Below are 15,435 nucleotides of genomic sequence, written 5' to 3' on the forward strand. Positions count from 1 at the left end.
CCCTCCGATTTCCCCCAACTCCCTTCTCCTCTCCATCTCCTCATGTCCTCTGTGTTATTCCTTATGCTCCACAAATAAGCAAAACCATATGATAATCGACTCTCTGCTTGACTTATTTCACTCAGCATAATCTCTTCCAGTCCCGTCCATGTTGATAAAAAGTTGGGTATTCATCCTTTCTGATGGAGGCATAATACTCCATAGTATATATGGACCACATCTTCCTTATCCATTCATCTGTGGAAGGGCATCTTGGTTCTTTCCACATTTTGGCAACCGTGGCCATTGCTGCTATGAACATTGGGGTACAGATGGCCCTTCTTTTCACTACATCTGTATTTTGGGGGTAAATACCCAGTAGTGCAATTGCAGGGCCATAGGGAAGCTCTATTTTTAATTTCTTAAGGAATATCCACACTGTTTTCCAAAGTGGCTGTACCAACTTGCATTCCCACCAACAGTGTAAGAGGGTTCCCCTTTCTCCACATCATGTCCAACACATGTTGTTTGCTGTCTTGTTAATTTGGGACATTCTAACTGGTGTAAGGTGGTATCTCAATGTGGTTTTGATTTGAATCTCCCTGATGGCTAGTGATGATGAACATTTTTTCATGTGTCTGTTAGCCATTTGTATGTCTTCTTTGGAAAAGTGTCTGTTCATGTCTTCTGCCCATTTTTTAACATGATTATTTGTTTTGTGTGTGTTGAGTTTGAGGTGTTCTTTGTAAATCCTGGAAATCAGCCCTTTGTCTGTATTGTCATTTGCGAATATCTTCTCCCATTCCGTGGATTGCCTCTTTGTTTTGTTGACTATTTCCTTTGCTGTGCAGAAGCTTTTGATCTTGATGAAGTCCCAAAAGTTCATTTTCACCTTTGTTTCCTTTGCCTTTGGAGACATGTCTTAAAAGAAGTTGCTGTGGCTCGAAGAGGTTACTGCCTATGTTCTCCTCTAGGATTTTGATAGATTCCTGCCTCATGTTGAGGCCTTTTATCCATTTTGAGTTTATCTTTGTGTATGGTGTAAGAGAATGGTTGAGTTTCATTCTTCTACACATAGCTGTCCAATTTTCCCAGCACCATTTATTGAAGACTGTCTTTTTTCCACTGTATATTTTTCCTGCTTTGTCACAGATTAGTTGACCATAAAGTTGAGGGTCCATATCTGGGCTCTCTATTCTGTTCCACTGGTCTATGTGTCTGTTTTTGTGCCAGTACTGTGCTGTCTTGGTGATCACAGCTTTGTAGTAAAGCTTGAAATCAGGCAACATGATGTCTCCAGTTTTGTTTTTCTTTTTTCAACATTTCCTTAGCAATTCGGGGTCTCTTCTGATTCCATACAAATTTTAGGATTGTTTGCTCTGGTGCTATGAAAAACCCACAGTGAATATCATCCTCAATGGGGAAAAGCTGACAGCCTTCCCATTGAGATCAGAAACATGACAAGGATGCCCTCTCTCACCACTCTTATTCAACATAGTGTTAGAAGTCCTAGCAACAGCAATCAGACCACAAAGAGAAATAAAAGGTATTCAAATTGGCAATGAAGAATTCAAACTCTCTATTCGCAGATGACATGATACTTTATATGGAAAACCCAAAAGACTCCACCTCCAAACTACTAGAACTCATACAGCAGTTTAGTAACGTGGCAGGATACAAAGTCAATGTACAGAAATCAGTTGCTTTCTTATGCACTAACAATGAAAATACAGAAGGGGAAATTAGAGAATTGATTGCATTTACTATAGCACCAAGACCCATAAGATACTTGGGAATAAACCTAACCAAAGAGGTAAAGGATCTGTACTCAAGGAACTACAGAACACTCATGAAAGAAATTGAAGAAGACACAAAAAGATGGAAAACCATTCCATGCTCATGGATCAGAAGAATAAACATTGTTAAAAATGTCTATACTGCCTAGAGCAATCTATACTTTCAATGTCATTCCAATCAAAATTCCACCGGTATTTTTCAAAGAGCTGGAGCAAACAATCCTAAAATTTGTAGCTGTATTTTCAAAATTGTGTCATAGCAATATATAATCTCTTTTTTACTTTAAGGGTTTTTAAAAATTTTTTTAATTATTGCATTTTTAAAATAAGAGATTACATCAGAAAACTAGAATTGGTAAATAAGTTACATCAAAATTAACTCTTCCTGAATATAGTATTTAGGTAAAATACTTAATGTAGTTTTCCTTTTTTTTTTTTAACCCAATAGCAGATAATTGTGAAAATGTATATGCATTATACTCTTGAATTCAAGAAGTTAGAAATTCTGCAGTTGGGTGTTTTTCTCCATTATTATTTCCATAGTTGATTTCTAAGCTATTCCCATCCCAAAAGTTGCCTTTGTATTTCCCTTCTCCTCACTGTGCACTCAGATCTTTCCATTGTCCAGACTGGTCCCATCAGTTCTTGTTCACCAACTCCTGTCTGCTTCATCTCATTTGTCTCCTGTTTTTAAAAAATTTAAAAAAAAATTTTACTGGCCTATTGCACACTTCCTAGCCCAGCACTCAGCACATATCAGGCACCTGGTACATGTTGGTCCCTCGTTACCCCCATCCTCCATCCCCCATTATGAGCTTATAGGTTCTATTTAGAACATTAAACATTAATTATGTTCTCCATAGTTCTCTTCTCAACAATTCCTTCTCCTGACTCATGAAGGAAAAAAAGAAACTTAATAATATTAGTTCAAACCATCAAAATGACACACCCACACTTCCCTATCTACAAGGCCTCTCCCATCCAGTGCCTCCTATGTATTTCTCTTTACCTCAGTCTTACAGATGAGGGAACAGGGCTGGAGGCACATGCCTAGGGCTTCGAGATCACGTGTGGGAGGGCAGCCTCCAGTCTTCCCTCCTAAATCTGATGACCTCGTGCTTCCTCTTTAAAAGCTGCCCAGGATAAGTGTGATGGGAAACCAGATCCCATGAATAGTGCTCTTGTCCCCAACTTTAAACTCTGATTTTCCCACAGGAAAAATAGTTTTAATGTACTTGATATTGTGGCCTTCTAATTTTCCTCAGATTGACTGAGATCAGGCTAAACTCTGAAGCCAATAAGAAATGTTAGATTACGAATGCCAAATTCAAATCCAAAAGGTTTCTTTTGTCATTCTCCTAAAACAGGAGTGTGAAGCACAGGAAGATTTTTATCACAGATGCCGTAAAATCCTTTACACCAGTGGTTCTGAATGAGAGGTCATTTTTCTTCTTCAGGGACATTTGGCAATATCTGGAGACAATTTTTTTTTTAATTTTTGTTATAGTTGCAGTTGGAGGGCAGTGGTGGGTGAGGGACTGCTGTTGGGATCCAGTAAGTAGAGGTCAAGGATGCTGCTGAACATCCTACGATCCACAAGACGACCTCTCACAACAAAGACTTCTCCAGCCTAAATGTCAGTAGTACTGAGTTTGAAAAATGCCACCCTAGGGTATAACTAGATATCTAGCTATGATAGTTTGATAAAGCAATTAACAAGGTATCAACCTTGGATAAGAAGATTATAGTTCTGCTTGAAACTGTTCCTTTTTTCCCTCTAGATGATAGTCTTAGATCAGACTTCCACACCGTGATAAAACTAACTTGCAGCCTTTTTATTTTCCATTCTATTACTTATTTTCCATCACTGGCTCCCAAATGCAACTGTCCCCAGAGTTTAGTTCTGGGTCCTCTTTGTTTAAGGTTATTTCCTCATTGAAGTACAGAACTTTGTCTATGCAAAGTCATGTATAAATTGGACTTTCAGGTAATCCAGGCTCTGCACTCTTATTCATTATACATTAAACCAGCTTTCATTACCTGGAATGTAATTGTTAATGCATCAGCTGGCTGGCTTCCTGCTTCTGGGTGCAGGGGAAGGAGCTGCACCTGTGGGGAATGTGCTCAGTGGAAGCCTGTGAGGGCAGAGCTAAAGCCTAGGAAACCATGTCTCTGGTCCCCACTGGGAGGGCCCTCAGTCATGTCCTCCTCCCCTGCTTCCCCCTCAGAACTCCCTGACTTCAAAAGCCAAGGGCCCTGAAACTGACCCTCACAAGTGGGGCCTCCATCTTAGCAGGAGTCCCCTGGCCATTCCAACTGCCTCCTCTGTCTCATATTGCAGTCCCTCCTCCCCTCTACCTCCAGCCATTCCCCAGCAACAGATGGTGCAGAGTCAACCAACCCAGGGAGACTAAATCAGAGCCACACCTCCAGAGGCAAGATGGCTGGTAGAGATGGAGTCCTTTCCTCCACGTCACCCTGGCTTGGAGTTTCAAAATCCAAGGACAGTCTGGTCTGAAGGCACAAAAGGGCAAGGCCTGAATCAGCTTCCTCAGGGCCCCAGGATGTCTGCTGTCAGGTGCTCATTTAACAGGTTCTGATCCAGTTCCAACATTGCGTGGATCCTTTGAGAGGCAGTGCCTCACAAAATACAAAGGTAGTATAATATGTACTTAGCTCTCTATTGTTATGCTTCAAAATTTGAACTTTAAAACACCCTTTCAGAAACTCCCTGTATCACAGTACACCCAAATATATATTTCTTGGCTTTGTCCCTCCCCCAGACCTTTTTTCCCATACATCCATGTATCCAAGTAGCTGATGGACTTTTCCCTTAGACTTCTTACCACCCCTTCAAAGCCAAATCTGAAATTAAACTCGCAAGCTGTCTTTCCCTCCTGACTTCTCTCTATCTGCTCACACTACGCAGTTCCTCCAGGCCCCGGATTTGAGCTCGGAGTCATCTCTGATGGCCCACCTCCCACGTGCTGCTTCTCCTCTCCCAAGTCTGTCGATTCTCCCTTACTTCTCTCTAAACCCACCTTTTCCTCTCCACTGTCACTGCCCAGTGCTTAAGCCCTTACTGCCTCATGAAATCTGTCCACATCATTTCTGAAGAAATTATATCTTGTGTCAAATGACAAAAATAATACAATCGGGCAACCAGTCTGATATTATTTATTCAAGGGGAAGCAATACATGTACTGGGGGAGACAGAGCCTCCCAAGCAGTGGAGCACTGTTCCCGAGAGACCTGGGGCAAGAGCAAGTCTCACAGAGTGTAAGAGGCAACTCAGAAACAGAGTGTGATTGGTGAGGAGTTTGGAGATATCCTTGTAAGACTTCAGCAGGTTCTAATTTCTAGACTAAGATAGACTAGGTAAAGGTGAGTTGAAGGCTTGTGATTGGTGTATGTTGGGTTTCCTTGACAGGTGCTTGGAGTAAGCACAGGCTGACTTAGGTTTAGCTTTGTGACGTGGACTGGGCCACTGGGGGGCTGTCCATGTTGTGGGTCCTGATGCACAAATTCCATAACACTTAGCCCAATGCTCAGCACTGTGTCTACTGACTGGATGGAATTTAGAGTCATTATTTATAGGATATGTAAATGAGCATCTAAATGATCCTCTGTACCTAATTGATTAATGCATTAAAAAAAACTACTTTGTACTTATTTTGTCCTGCCTCTCCATCAAAATGTGTGTGTCCATGTCATAATAACCTTCATGTGACCCATTTCTTGAGAGCCTACTCTGTGCCAAGCATGGTGCTACTCATTTCCACCTTCACTATTCAGAGTAATCCTTACAATTCAGTGATGAAGATATTATTCTTGTCCTTGTTATTGTTATGGTGTTCATTTAACAGTCAAGGAATCTAAAACACAAAGGTACTCGGTAACTTTCTCGAGTCTTTATCGCTAGTTAGTCAGATTAAAGTCCCTGCTATTTCCATGTCTCATCGCTGCTTCTTTGTATTATCCACACATTTTATTTTAGGAATATGAGTACAGAAAAATTATAGGAGACAAGAATTTAAAAGGGCCCCTCTTCTATTTTCACCTCATTTTGGCATCTTAATATTAAAGATAAGCACCATTTAGATATCTCTAGGTCTCTGAGACCTCCTCTCTGAGAACTGCCTTCCACCTCAATCTCACATGGCAGCAAAGCCACAGTCAACAACACCATACATAACCAGACCCAGACTCAGCCACTGAGATGCCGAGATGCGTTATCTATCTCTGCAGATCATGTGATAGAAAGATAAGCAAACTCAAGATGAGTGGGGCCATACGCATGGACAAATGGAGAAAGCCAGTAGGTCTTCAGAGAACACAGAACGAAGCAAACATCTCAAGAGAAATCTTAAGAAACCATACGGCTCCAGGAGGCAGAGACTTAGGGGAGTTGCTAGGATCTAAAGATTTTCATTACTTATGCCCATTTTTTGAGAAATCTGTGTCATATACATTTGGGCTCAGAAAATGGTTTTGTCTCCAACTGTTGATTCTTTTTTATCATACATGTGTTGATTCAAAGGGTCTTGTTTGCAATAGATTTTGCCCAGTTCCCTTTTGAGGTATTTGGGTTGCATTGATCTGGGAGCATTGATCATAGGAGCGGCAGCTTGGAGTCAAAAATAGAACACAGAGTATGAATACCCTACTTTTGCATCAACATGGATGGGACTGGAGGAGATTATGCTGAGTGAAATAAGTCAAGCAGAGAAAGTCAATTATCATATGGTTTCACTTACTTGTGGAACATAAGGAATAACATGGAGGACATTAGGAGAAGGAAAGGATAAGTGAATTGGGGGAAATTGGAAGGGAAGATGAACCATAAGAGACAGGGGACTCTGAGAAACAGACTGAGGGTTTTGGAAGGCAGGGGGTGGGCAGTTGGGTGAGCCTGGTGGTGGGTATTAAGGAGGGCATGGATTGCATGGAGCACTGGGTGTGGTGTAGAGACAGTGAATTTTAGAACACTGCATCAAAAACTAATGATGTATTTTATGGTGACTAACATAACACAATTAAAAAAAAATAGAACACAAAAATAGAAGTCTGCAGTCCAGAAAAGACAGGACCTTGCCACCACCCTGCATGAACCTGGTCAAGTCACTTCACTGTCCTGAAACTGTTTGCCTAGATATACAATGAGACGAATTACTTACCCTACTCTGTAATGTCATTGTCAGAATAAAATAGAGATTACATCAGAGAACTTTGAAAAAGAACAAGTAAACATAAACTGTTATTTTGACTCATGATTTCAAAATCCAAAAAAACTGTGTACTGGAAGAATTAAAGTGGTTATAAACTAGAAATAAGAGCAATATCATATTTTTTAACAACATGAAAGGATTTCTGGTATATATTCATCTTATATTTTTTCTGTATTTATCAGAATATCCACAATAATATCAACAGTGTTACCTCTAAAACGAGAACACAGATGGAGAGTAAACTCATGAAATCCAGCAGGTGCATTTACCCTGCAGTCATACCTCAGTGAGTTCCTGGGACGCCAAACAAGCATGATTTATGATATAGCCAAATTATAATTTGAGCTGTCTGTCCTTTTACTTTGCAGTTATGTTGTTGGCAGGCACGGGGTACTTCCCCTCCTCCTACAGTGGAAACCGGGGCAGGTCACACAACTTTACTAATCACTCACAGATAAAAACATCTTACCGTCATATTAAATCAAAAGCTGTGTCAGTCTGGTCATTAGAATTCACAGCCCCAAGCAATAATTAAATTTCAGAATTTGTTCTGTGTTAAGCCTTCTCTGCAGCTATTAGCCAGAACCTGTGCCAGTGGGGGAGGGCAGACGCCAGCTTCCGCTCTCTCCATGATGGTGCTTCCCCTGGCTTCCTAGCAAGCTTTGTATCCTTGGGTTGGCCCCAGAGAGAGGAGATGGGGGAAAGAGCACAGTCTGGTAAAGGAAGTATTGTTATCATTTCATGTTGGGGCCCCTGGATGGCAATTATTTAACAGTGATTTTTTTTTAAGATTTTATTTATTTATTTGACAGAAAGAGACAGTGGGAGAGAGAGAAGCAGGCCTCCCTCCCACTGAGCAGGGAGCCAGATGCGGGGCTGGATCCCAGAATGTTGGGATCGTGATCCGATGAGCCCAGGCACCCCAACAGTGTTTTCATGAGTTCCTTAAAGATTCCTGACTCTGGAATCTGCAGTTCCTTATCTTTTATGTTTCTGCAGTTGATGATAGAAATCTGGTGGTCAGCTTCCAGTGTCCTTCCACTGAGATCCCACTGCCTCCTCAACAGGGTCTGTTGGACAGATGACCCACCCCCAGCCCACATGCATGCTTTCTTTGTCCCAGTCTTTGTGGATACTTAACTACTTCCCAAATCTAGGTCCTGCCACTCTCCCTACACTGCCAAGGCCACGTAAGCTTTTTTGAAAATGCATTAGTCACATGGACCTACAGTCACAGAAGGGCTTGTCAACTCTCCACAAGGTTCGTGAAGCCCACACCCTCTAGTCTGGGTGTGAAGACTGTAGCCTTACTCCATGCCCACACCTACCTTGGGCGGTGGTAGAGATTCCCACCAGCTTTTTCTAAAGTACTCTCTTCACAAATCTACCTTTCTTGTCTCTATGTTGCCCTTTTGTAATATGCTTGATCTGACTTAGGGGTTCAGTAGTTGTAGCTCTGGTTAGTAAAGCTTTCTGTTGTACATTTTGCATATGGTAGTCTGCCCACACTCACTTTGTCATCTGGTATCTATTACACCAGTGCATCAGTTGAAACTGAGTCACAGAGAATCCTCTTTCAACATTCTTTTACAAGTGGTTATTTGTCATGCCTGATCACCAGTTGAGGTAACCTATTCTTTCTTCCTATCCACACACACTGCACAGCCCCAGTACAGGGCTAGACTGACCGTCATCAAAAAGGTCTGTGACCTGGTGCGGACAGGAGCAAATCAGATAGAGTCTTATATCCTTGTCTCTTGTTCTCCACTTGGACAGTTTTTAAACATTAAGAATCTGAGTTCCAGACACCATAGCAGATCCTCACAGTGGTAAAATAAGGAAATATAATAGGAGCACGGTCTTCAAGGAACTAGTAGCTTGTTGGCAGAGCAAATGGATATGCGAACAATACAAAGGACTAAATCACAGGGCGGAGGAAGGAAATGAGGGAAGGAGGCAGGGAGAGAGGAGGCAAACAGAGCAACCAGTGAGCAAAGGATAGAAGTGTTGAATATGAGTGGAATTTTTAACTACCAAGGTTTGGCTTTTTGGAACTCTAGTGCATAAGGCCTTTTAGGAATAGACCCAGATGAATAATCCCATATTAAGCAGGGAGAATAGGGCTGTAGATAGTGCTCATGACACTCTCTAGAAAAGCAAAGCACTTCTCCCTCTATTTAAAAAAAAGCATAAATTTTAAAACCCTTGGCTTTAGGAGCAAAATGAAAACCCTACATTAGATGATTTTTCCATCTAATTCAATTTTCATCCAATGTCTCCTTTACCCCTATCAATTGCAGAAGGAAATAAACTAACACACCAACCTTTCCATCTGAACTGGGCTTGGATTTCTTTGGAGAAAGAGTACTACATTGTGGATGAAGACTCCACGTTTTTCGAAGTGACCCTCACACGCAGAGGGTATCTTGAAGAAACATCCTTTATCAGTAAGTAAATTTAGATTGGTTGTGGGCAATAGGTAATGGAATCTAAGCTTAAAAATGATTATGAGAGAGTTCCTTGGAAGAGAATCGACAACAGGTGTGGGGGACCCTCTAAAAAAATTGTGTGAATTTATGCCATAGTTTTTACTCCACATTAGTTACAGGTTAAATACACACTCCAACTTTTCATCCTCCTCCTCCTCTTCCTGTTTGCCTCCTTCTGGAAGGTCACAGCTTTCTGTTTCAACCCAAACGATACCAGGAAAAATGCAACATTTCATAGCCATATACCACAATCCCCAAGTTACTCAGTTTCTTTTAAAATTGCTTTTATGCCTACAATATATGGTTATGCTTCTTTCTAGCTATTTCCTTTGAAAAATTATTTGTGAATACGTGATATATTATTATGTTTTGTTGTATCTATTTCCTTCAATTATACATATCTGTTTTTACCCTGCTATTAGGTTCTAAATTCTTCTAAAACATTTACAGGATCAAATTTTTCTATGTGCTACAAAGACCTATGTCTCCTTGGGGTAAACAGATATAAATGCCTATGAAATACCTGTCATCGTCATCATTAATAATTAGTAATAATGGTTCTAATAATGCATTAGATTTTTTTAAATGCATTTTATTTTTTATTTTTTTTATTTTTTTTAGATTTTTAAAAATTTATTTATTTGACAGAGATCACAAGTAGGCAGAGAGGCAGTCAGAGAGAGGAGGAAGCAGGCTCCCTGCTGAGCAGAGAGCCCGATGTGGGGTTCGATCCTAGGACCCTGGGATCATGACCTAAGCCAAAGGCAGAGGCTTTAACCCACTGAGCCACCCAGGCGCCCCAATGCATTAGATTTTTATGACATCTTTAGCTGCCACCACTTCCAGAGATCATTTTGTCTTTATTTTCATAACCTACTGAGAAGACAGATAGGAGTGTGTTATCTTCATTTACAAATGAGCATTCTGAGCTTCCCAGGCATTTGGAATCTAATCAGAGACCTGCCAACATATCAAAACTGTTGGAGAGAAACCAGAAGGAGGTGGCTGAGAACAGGCGATCAAGAAAAGGCAAGCTTTTCCCCAGTCACCTCTTCAGGCCTGAAGCTCTGGGATAGAACTGTTTCCCTAAAAGAGGTCAGCAAAAGAGCATTTTGATTTCTAGGTGGCCCCTAGCCTCAGTCTACACTGCAGGTCACTTTGTCAACCCATAGTGGAATTTGCCAGAGTAACTTGAGCTGAAATATGCTTCCTTTCTCTTGTAGGGTTCTATCTTTATAATTTTTTACTTCAGGGATTTCCCAGCGGCACAAGATTTGGGTTACTATGTCAAGGACTATTTTCATATCCTATTCAAGAAAAAACTCATCTATCTGTCTAGGACCATTTGGATAGTGGTAGAGTCAACTCCTGAGAGAGGTGTCCCCAGCCTCCCTACCTGAACCAGCCCCTCCACAGGTGCTATCCCCAGGCCCTGCTTCATAGCGCTGAGCATCCCTGGCAGGCATCATGTGTCCATCTGTCTACTGTCTATCCAGCTCCACTATGGCAGATTTCCAGCTCCACTATGGCAGACGCTACAATCTGGGTTATGCCGAACTCTGAACACAGCACAGGGTATACAGTAATCACTCAATCTGTGTTGTTAAGTGAGCTACATATAATCCACTCTTCTGTCCTACAACACACTACTTAATAAACCACATCAACACCACACTAGAGAACCTTACTCAGTGCTCCAAGAAGCCCTCCTAGTCCCCTCACCCCAGCCCATGCTGGGTTATTTGTGGATTAAATATGATGAGTGTAAATCAATCTAGCATAGTCGCTGGCCTACATTAAATACTCAGTAAATGTTAACTATCATTATTGTACCATGGCACTCACCAAATAGAGTTAAAATCATTTGTTTCTTACTCTTAGGGGTAGTAGTGGCTCTGCCAAATTCAGCTTTGCCTCCTCAGCACCTCACACTGAGCCGATGTTCACCAAATATTAATGGTCACAGGCCTACTCTGTTTACACAGCGGTCCCAGGACCTACACTGAGGCTGTGGCTAAGGACACCACTCCCTCCTCCTCATCTTCTCCGAGTCCGACATAGGGCCACAGGAGGCACTTCCTCAATGTCAAACATTTATTCTCAGCTACCAAACTAGTACTGATGCAAGCCTTCTTCAAACAGTTTTAAGAAGTCAACATGAGCTCTCTTATCTTGGAAATTATTTTCACACTTTATAGGTTTGGGTGTCTTTTCAAGATAGCAGGTTCTGATAGTGAGTAGAGGGAAGGACAAAAGGAGCTATGCACCTCATTTTATATAAAGCTTTTCACAATAGCTGGTACCAGGCCAGGGTGGGTAGTAATATTTGATTTCACACATTCGAACAACAGCAGAGTCTTCCTCTTATAATGAGACCCAAAGTGATGAGGTACAGGTATTCTTGCTTCACTAGACATTCATTCAGATGTTAAAATCACAACCAAACAATCTAGAATACTGTGGAACTTTTTGTGGTTGAGGGGAGCCTCTCTTCAGTCTGGAGGGAGTAGTACCTTTCACCTTGTGTCTCACTTTGAGTACTTTCAACACTATGTTGCTGCTGTTCCGTTTCTTTAGTGAGTCATTAATTCCTATTTCCTAACAGACCTCAAAACTGTCCCCCCACCTCCGTTTTTACCAACAGCATCCTACGTGTCTGCAAATCGCTATCAATCCTCTTACAATTATAAATTACTAAACACAGGAGGATTCAAGCCACCATGAGTAAAGATCCACATGAGAAAAAAAATAATTGTTAATTAAAACTATTGAAATTACTAGGTACAAAATAATCACCCAAAAAAATGTTTATGGAGGGGTGCCTGAGTGGCTCAGTGGGTTAAAGCCTCTGCCTTCAGTTCAGGTCATGATCTCAGGGTCCTGGGATCGAGCCCCGCATTGGGCTCTCTGCTCAGCGGGGAGCCTGCTTCCTCCTCTCTCTCTCTCTCTGCCTGCCTCTCTGCCTACCTGTGATCTCTGTCAAATAAATAAATAAAATCTTTAAAAAAAAATGTTTATGGAATACTAATTCCATGCCAAGCACTGTTGTGATCACCAGGAGTGCATCAGTGAACAAAACAGCTGAAGATCTCCACCTCCATAAAGTGCCCATTCTAGTGGCTTCTCTGAAAGCTGGAATGGTTTCATCCCATCTCTGAATCTTGAACACCTGACAGAATTTGACATATCAGATGCCCTCGGTAAATATTTATAAAATAAATTAGTTAATAACTGTTTTCTGTTCTCTCTTGTCTCTCCTCCTTTCCTGCTTCCCTCTCGCTTCCCTCCACTTTTGCTGATATACACTCTTAGCCAATAAGTATAGTTTAGAAATGTCTTTTGGGAACATTAAAAGAAGTACCTTCCATGTTACCTGTTTTTCATCGGCAAAAGAATCCATTTTGAAAGAATATTTCTTCAGTCACTTGGCTTTACATTCATAATTTCCCACTTTTTTTAGGCATTGTAACCAAAGATGAAACAGCAAAAAAAGATAAAGATTTTAAAGGAAAGTCTCAGAAACAGGTCCATTTCAATCCTGGACAGACTACTGCCACATGGAGGGTGAGAATTATATCTGACAATGAATACGAGGCTTCAGAGACCTTCCAGATCGTTCTGTTGAACCCTGTCATGGCTGCACTGGAGTTTCCAGAAATGGCAACTGTTGAAATTGTTGACCCTGGGGATGGTATGTGGTTCCTGCTGATATGATTTATTAACCAGTACATGTTCCTGCATCCGTTTCAGGCATTCATACCTCCCTGAGGCTCCATAAGCCACAGAACATGTTCATACCATTTAGGTTTTAAAGTTAAGCAATCACTTTAAGGCAGTAATTTTTCTTTTGCTCTTAGGATTTTTGAAAAGGAATCTAGGAGATTGAAATAGATGTGACTTTATAAGCATTCCTTTAAAACATGCACAAGCCTTCATAGTTTGCTCTCTACACACACAGTATGGTGCCGTTTTGCCCCCAGATCCTCAAGACTCCTTCCAGGCCACTATCTCCCACCATTTTCAGGGAGCACCTCACAGATCAGGGAGGGACTTTAGATATTCCTTGTCCTAGATGTGGCTGCTGGGCACCAGTCAACTTGTTGGCTTTACCACATGTTCCACAAAGTTCTGTTAGAGTTGTGCGTCATATTCTTGAATTCACAGACACATTTGATTCATTTATTCATTCATTGGTACAGCAAATATCTCCCAAGATAAATTTAAAAAGGAAAAAAATTTTAACTAGTAATTGTGCCGTTGGCTGCCCCTTTTCCTGAAAGGAGAAGAAAACTACCTTAAGGAAGGTTTTAGTATTCATCTTTGAATTTTAATTAGACACATTGATTGTCATAATAGTTGAAAGAATTCAGGCATCCCCTAGAATTACGTGACTTACTACCAGAGCATAAGGCTTAGTTAAATTCGCAAGAATGCATGGAGAGTCCTCTGTCTTCGTATGTTCCAAACTGCATTACAGAGAACAATAGTATAATAGAATTTCTACAACAGGATCACAAAGTTTTCCATGGACCAAATAAATCTAGAAACTGTTTCAAATATCTTCCTTCCTTCCTAAACATCATAATTTATACTAGCATATTAAACTTTCTAAGAAATTCTCCTACAAAGAAAGCTGTTTAACTTTGTTTAATCAGTTTTCCCAAACTAGACCATAGGCTTTTTTTAAATTTATTGTCCCCAAGGAGTATCTTATAGTTTCTTATAGTCTCTTAGAGTCTCTTATAGCTTTCTCTAAATACAATTTGGAAAATACCATTCTATACACTCTGGGTTTTGGCAGACAAAAGTAGAAAATGTTGCCCCATTATCCAATGAACAAGGTATCTTATCAGTTTTGTTGATAACAACACTTAGACACATGAAGGAAAGCCCAACGTTAGGATCCACAGCTAAAGCAGTCAAGAGTTCAGAGGTAAGAAAGTGGGGAGATCACCATAGTCCTAAGCAATTAAGCTTCCTGGAGGAGGGAGGATTTGAGCTGAGTCTTAAAGAATGAATGGGATTTGGATTCATAGATGAAAGAGAGCAGGCTTTTCAAAATGGGAAAATAGTGAACATGTCTGAACATCTCAGTTCATTAATGTATTTTTCCAGTTTTTTAACATGATACTAATAACATTAACTTACTTTTAGCTTCTTCCATGAAGCCAGGCTTTTGAATCAAAAGATGTCAAGACAGTAGACTACTATAGAAGGCTAAAATGGCAGAAAGAAAATTATCACTGGTCTTTTCCTCTGTAAATCAATACCACTATTTTCTAGAGGTAGATACCAGTATCTCTTGAAACTAATTTAGGCAGCAAAATGAAGAAGAAAAAAATTAGCCCATGATAACTAGACAATTCAACATCGAATTCTGGATTATAACTTAGTAATAACTCCAAAAGAAGAAACAATGTCTATTACAATATTTTTCCTTCTTGCTCCCAAGGGGAAGAATCTATGTGTATATATATGTTATGAAGGAAAGAACTGAAGAAGTTAAATGTGGTTTATTTATTTATATTTAATTGCACAATGTATGCTTAATGAATAGCCTTGGCAAATGTTGAAAAACCCAAAGGAATATACCACACATAATTCCATCAACAAGAGATAACCAATATTCATATTCATATTTCAGTGAATGTTCTGATGATGTGTATACATGCAGAAATATACACACATGTGTGTACATACAGATGCACACACAGAGCTTGGTAGATCCCAATGGGAATGTTATTTTAAAGATTAAAGGTAGGAATATGTTAACTATACCAGAACTAAAATAAAAAGCTTAATAAGAAAATTAAGAGAAAACCAGTAACTTATTTTTCTCAAAATATTAATTTCCACACAATATCAGTACAATAAGTGTTGAATAAAACGTTTGTTGAATAAAGCAGGAAAAAAATGTTTTCTGCATTAATTAATTAGATTACC

At 40.3% G+C, this 15,435-nt stretch overlaps 1 protein-coding gene across 1 annotated transcript in view; it reads left to right on the plus strand.

Annotated features, from left to right (window-relative positions):
- LOC111156759 (FRAS1 related extracellular matrix 3) overlaps positions 1-15,435 on the plus strand; it is an 82,688-nt gene that overhangs the window by 42,270 nt on the left and 24,983 nt on the right. Inside the window, exons 3-4 of the mRNA XM_022517828.1 lie at positions 9,304-9,450; positions 12,953-13,183. Coding sequence (XP_022373536.1) covers positions 9,304-9,450; positions 12,953-13,183 — 378 coding nt within the window. The remainder of the gene's footprint in view (positions 1-9,303; positions 9,451-12,952; positions 13,184-15,435) is intronic.

Source organism: Enhydra lutris, unplaced genomic scaffold (assembly GCF_002288905.1).
Source record: "Enhydra lutris kenyoni isolate GAN:26980312 unplaced genomic scaffold, ASM228890v2 scaffoldscaffold3, whole genome shotgun sequence".
Classification (NCBI taxonomy): domain Eukaryota; kingdom Metazoa; phylum Chordata; class Mammalia; order Carnivora; family Mustelidae; genus Enhydra; species Enhydra lutris.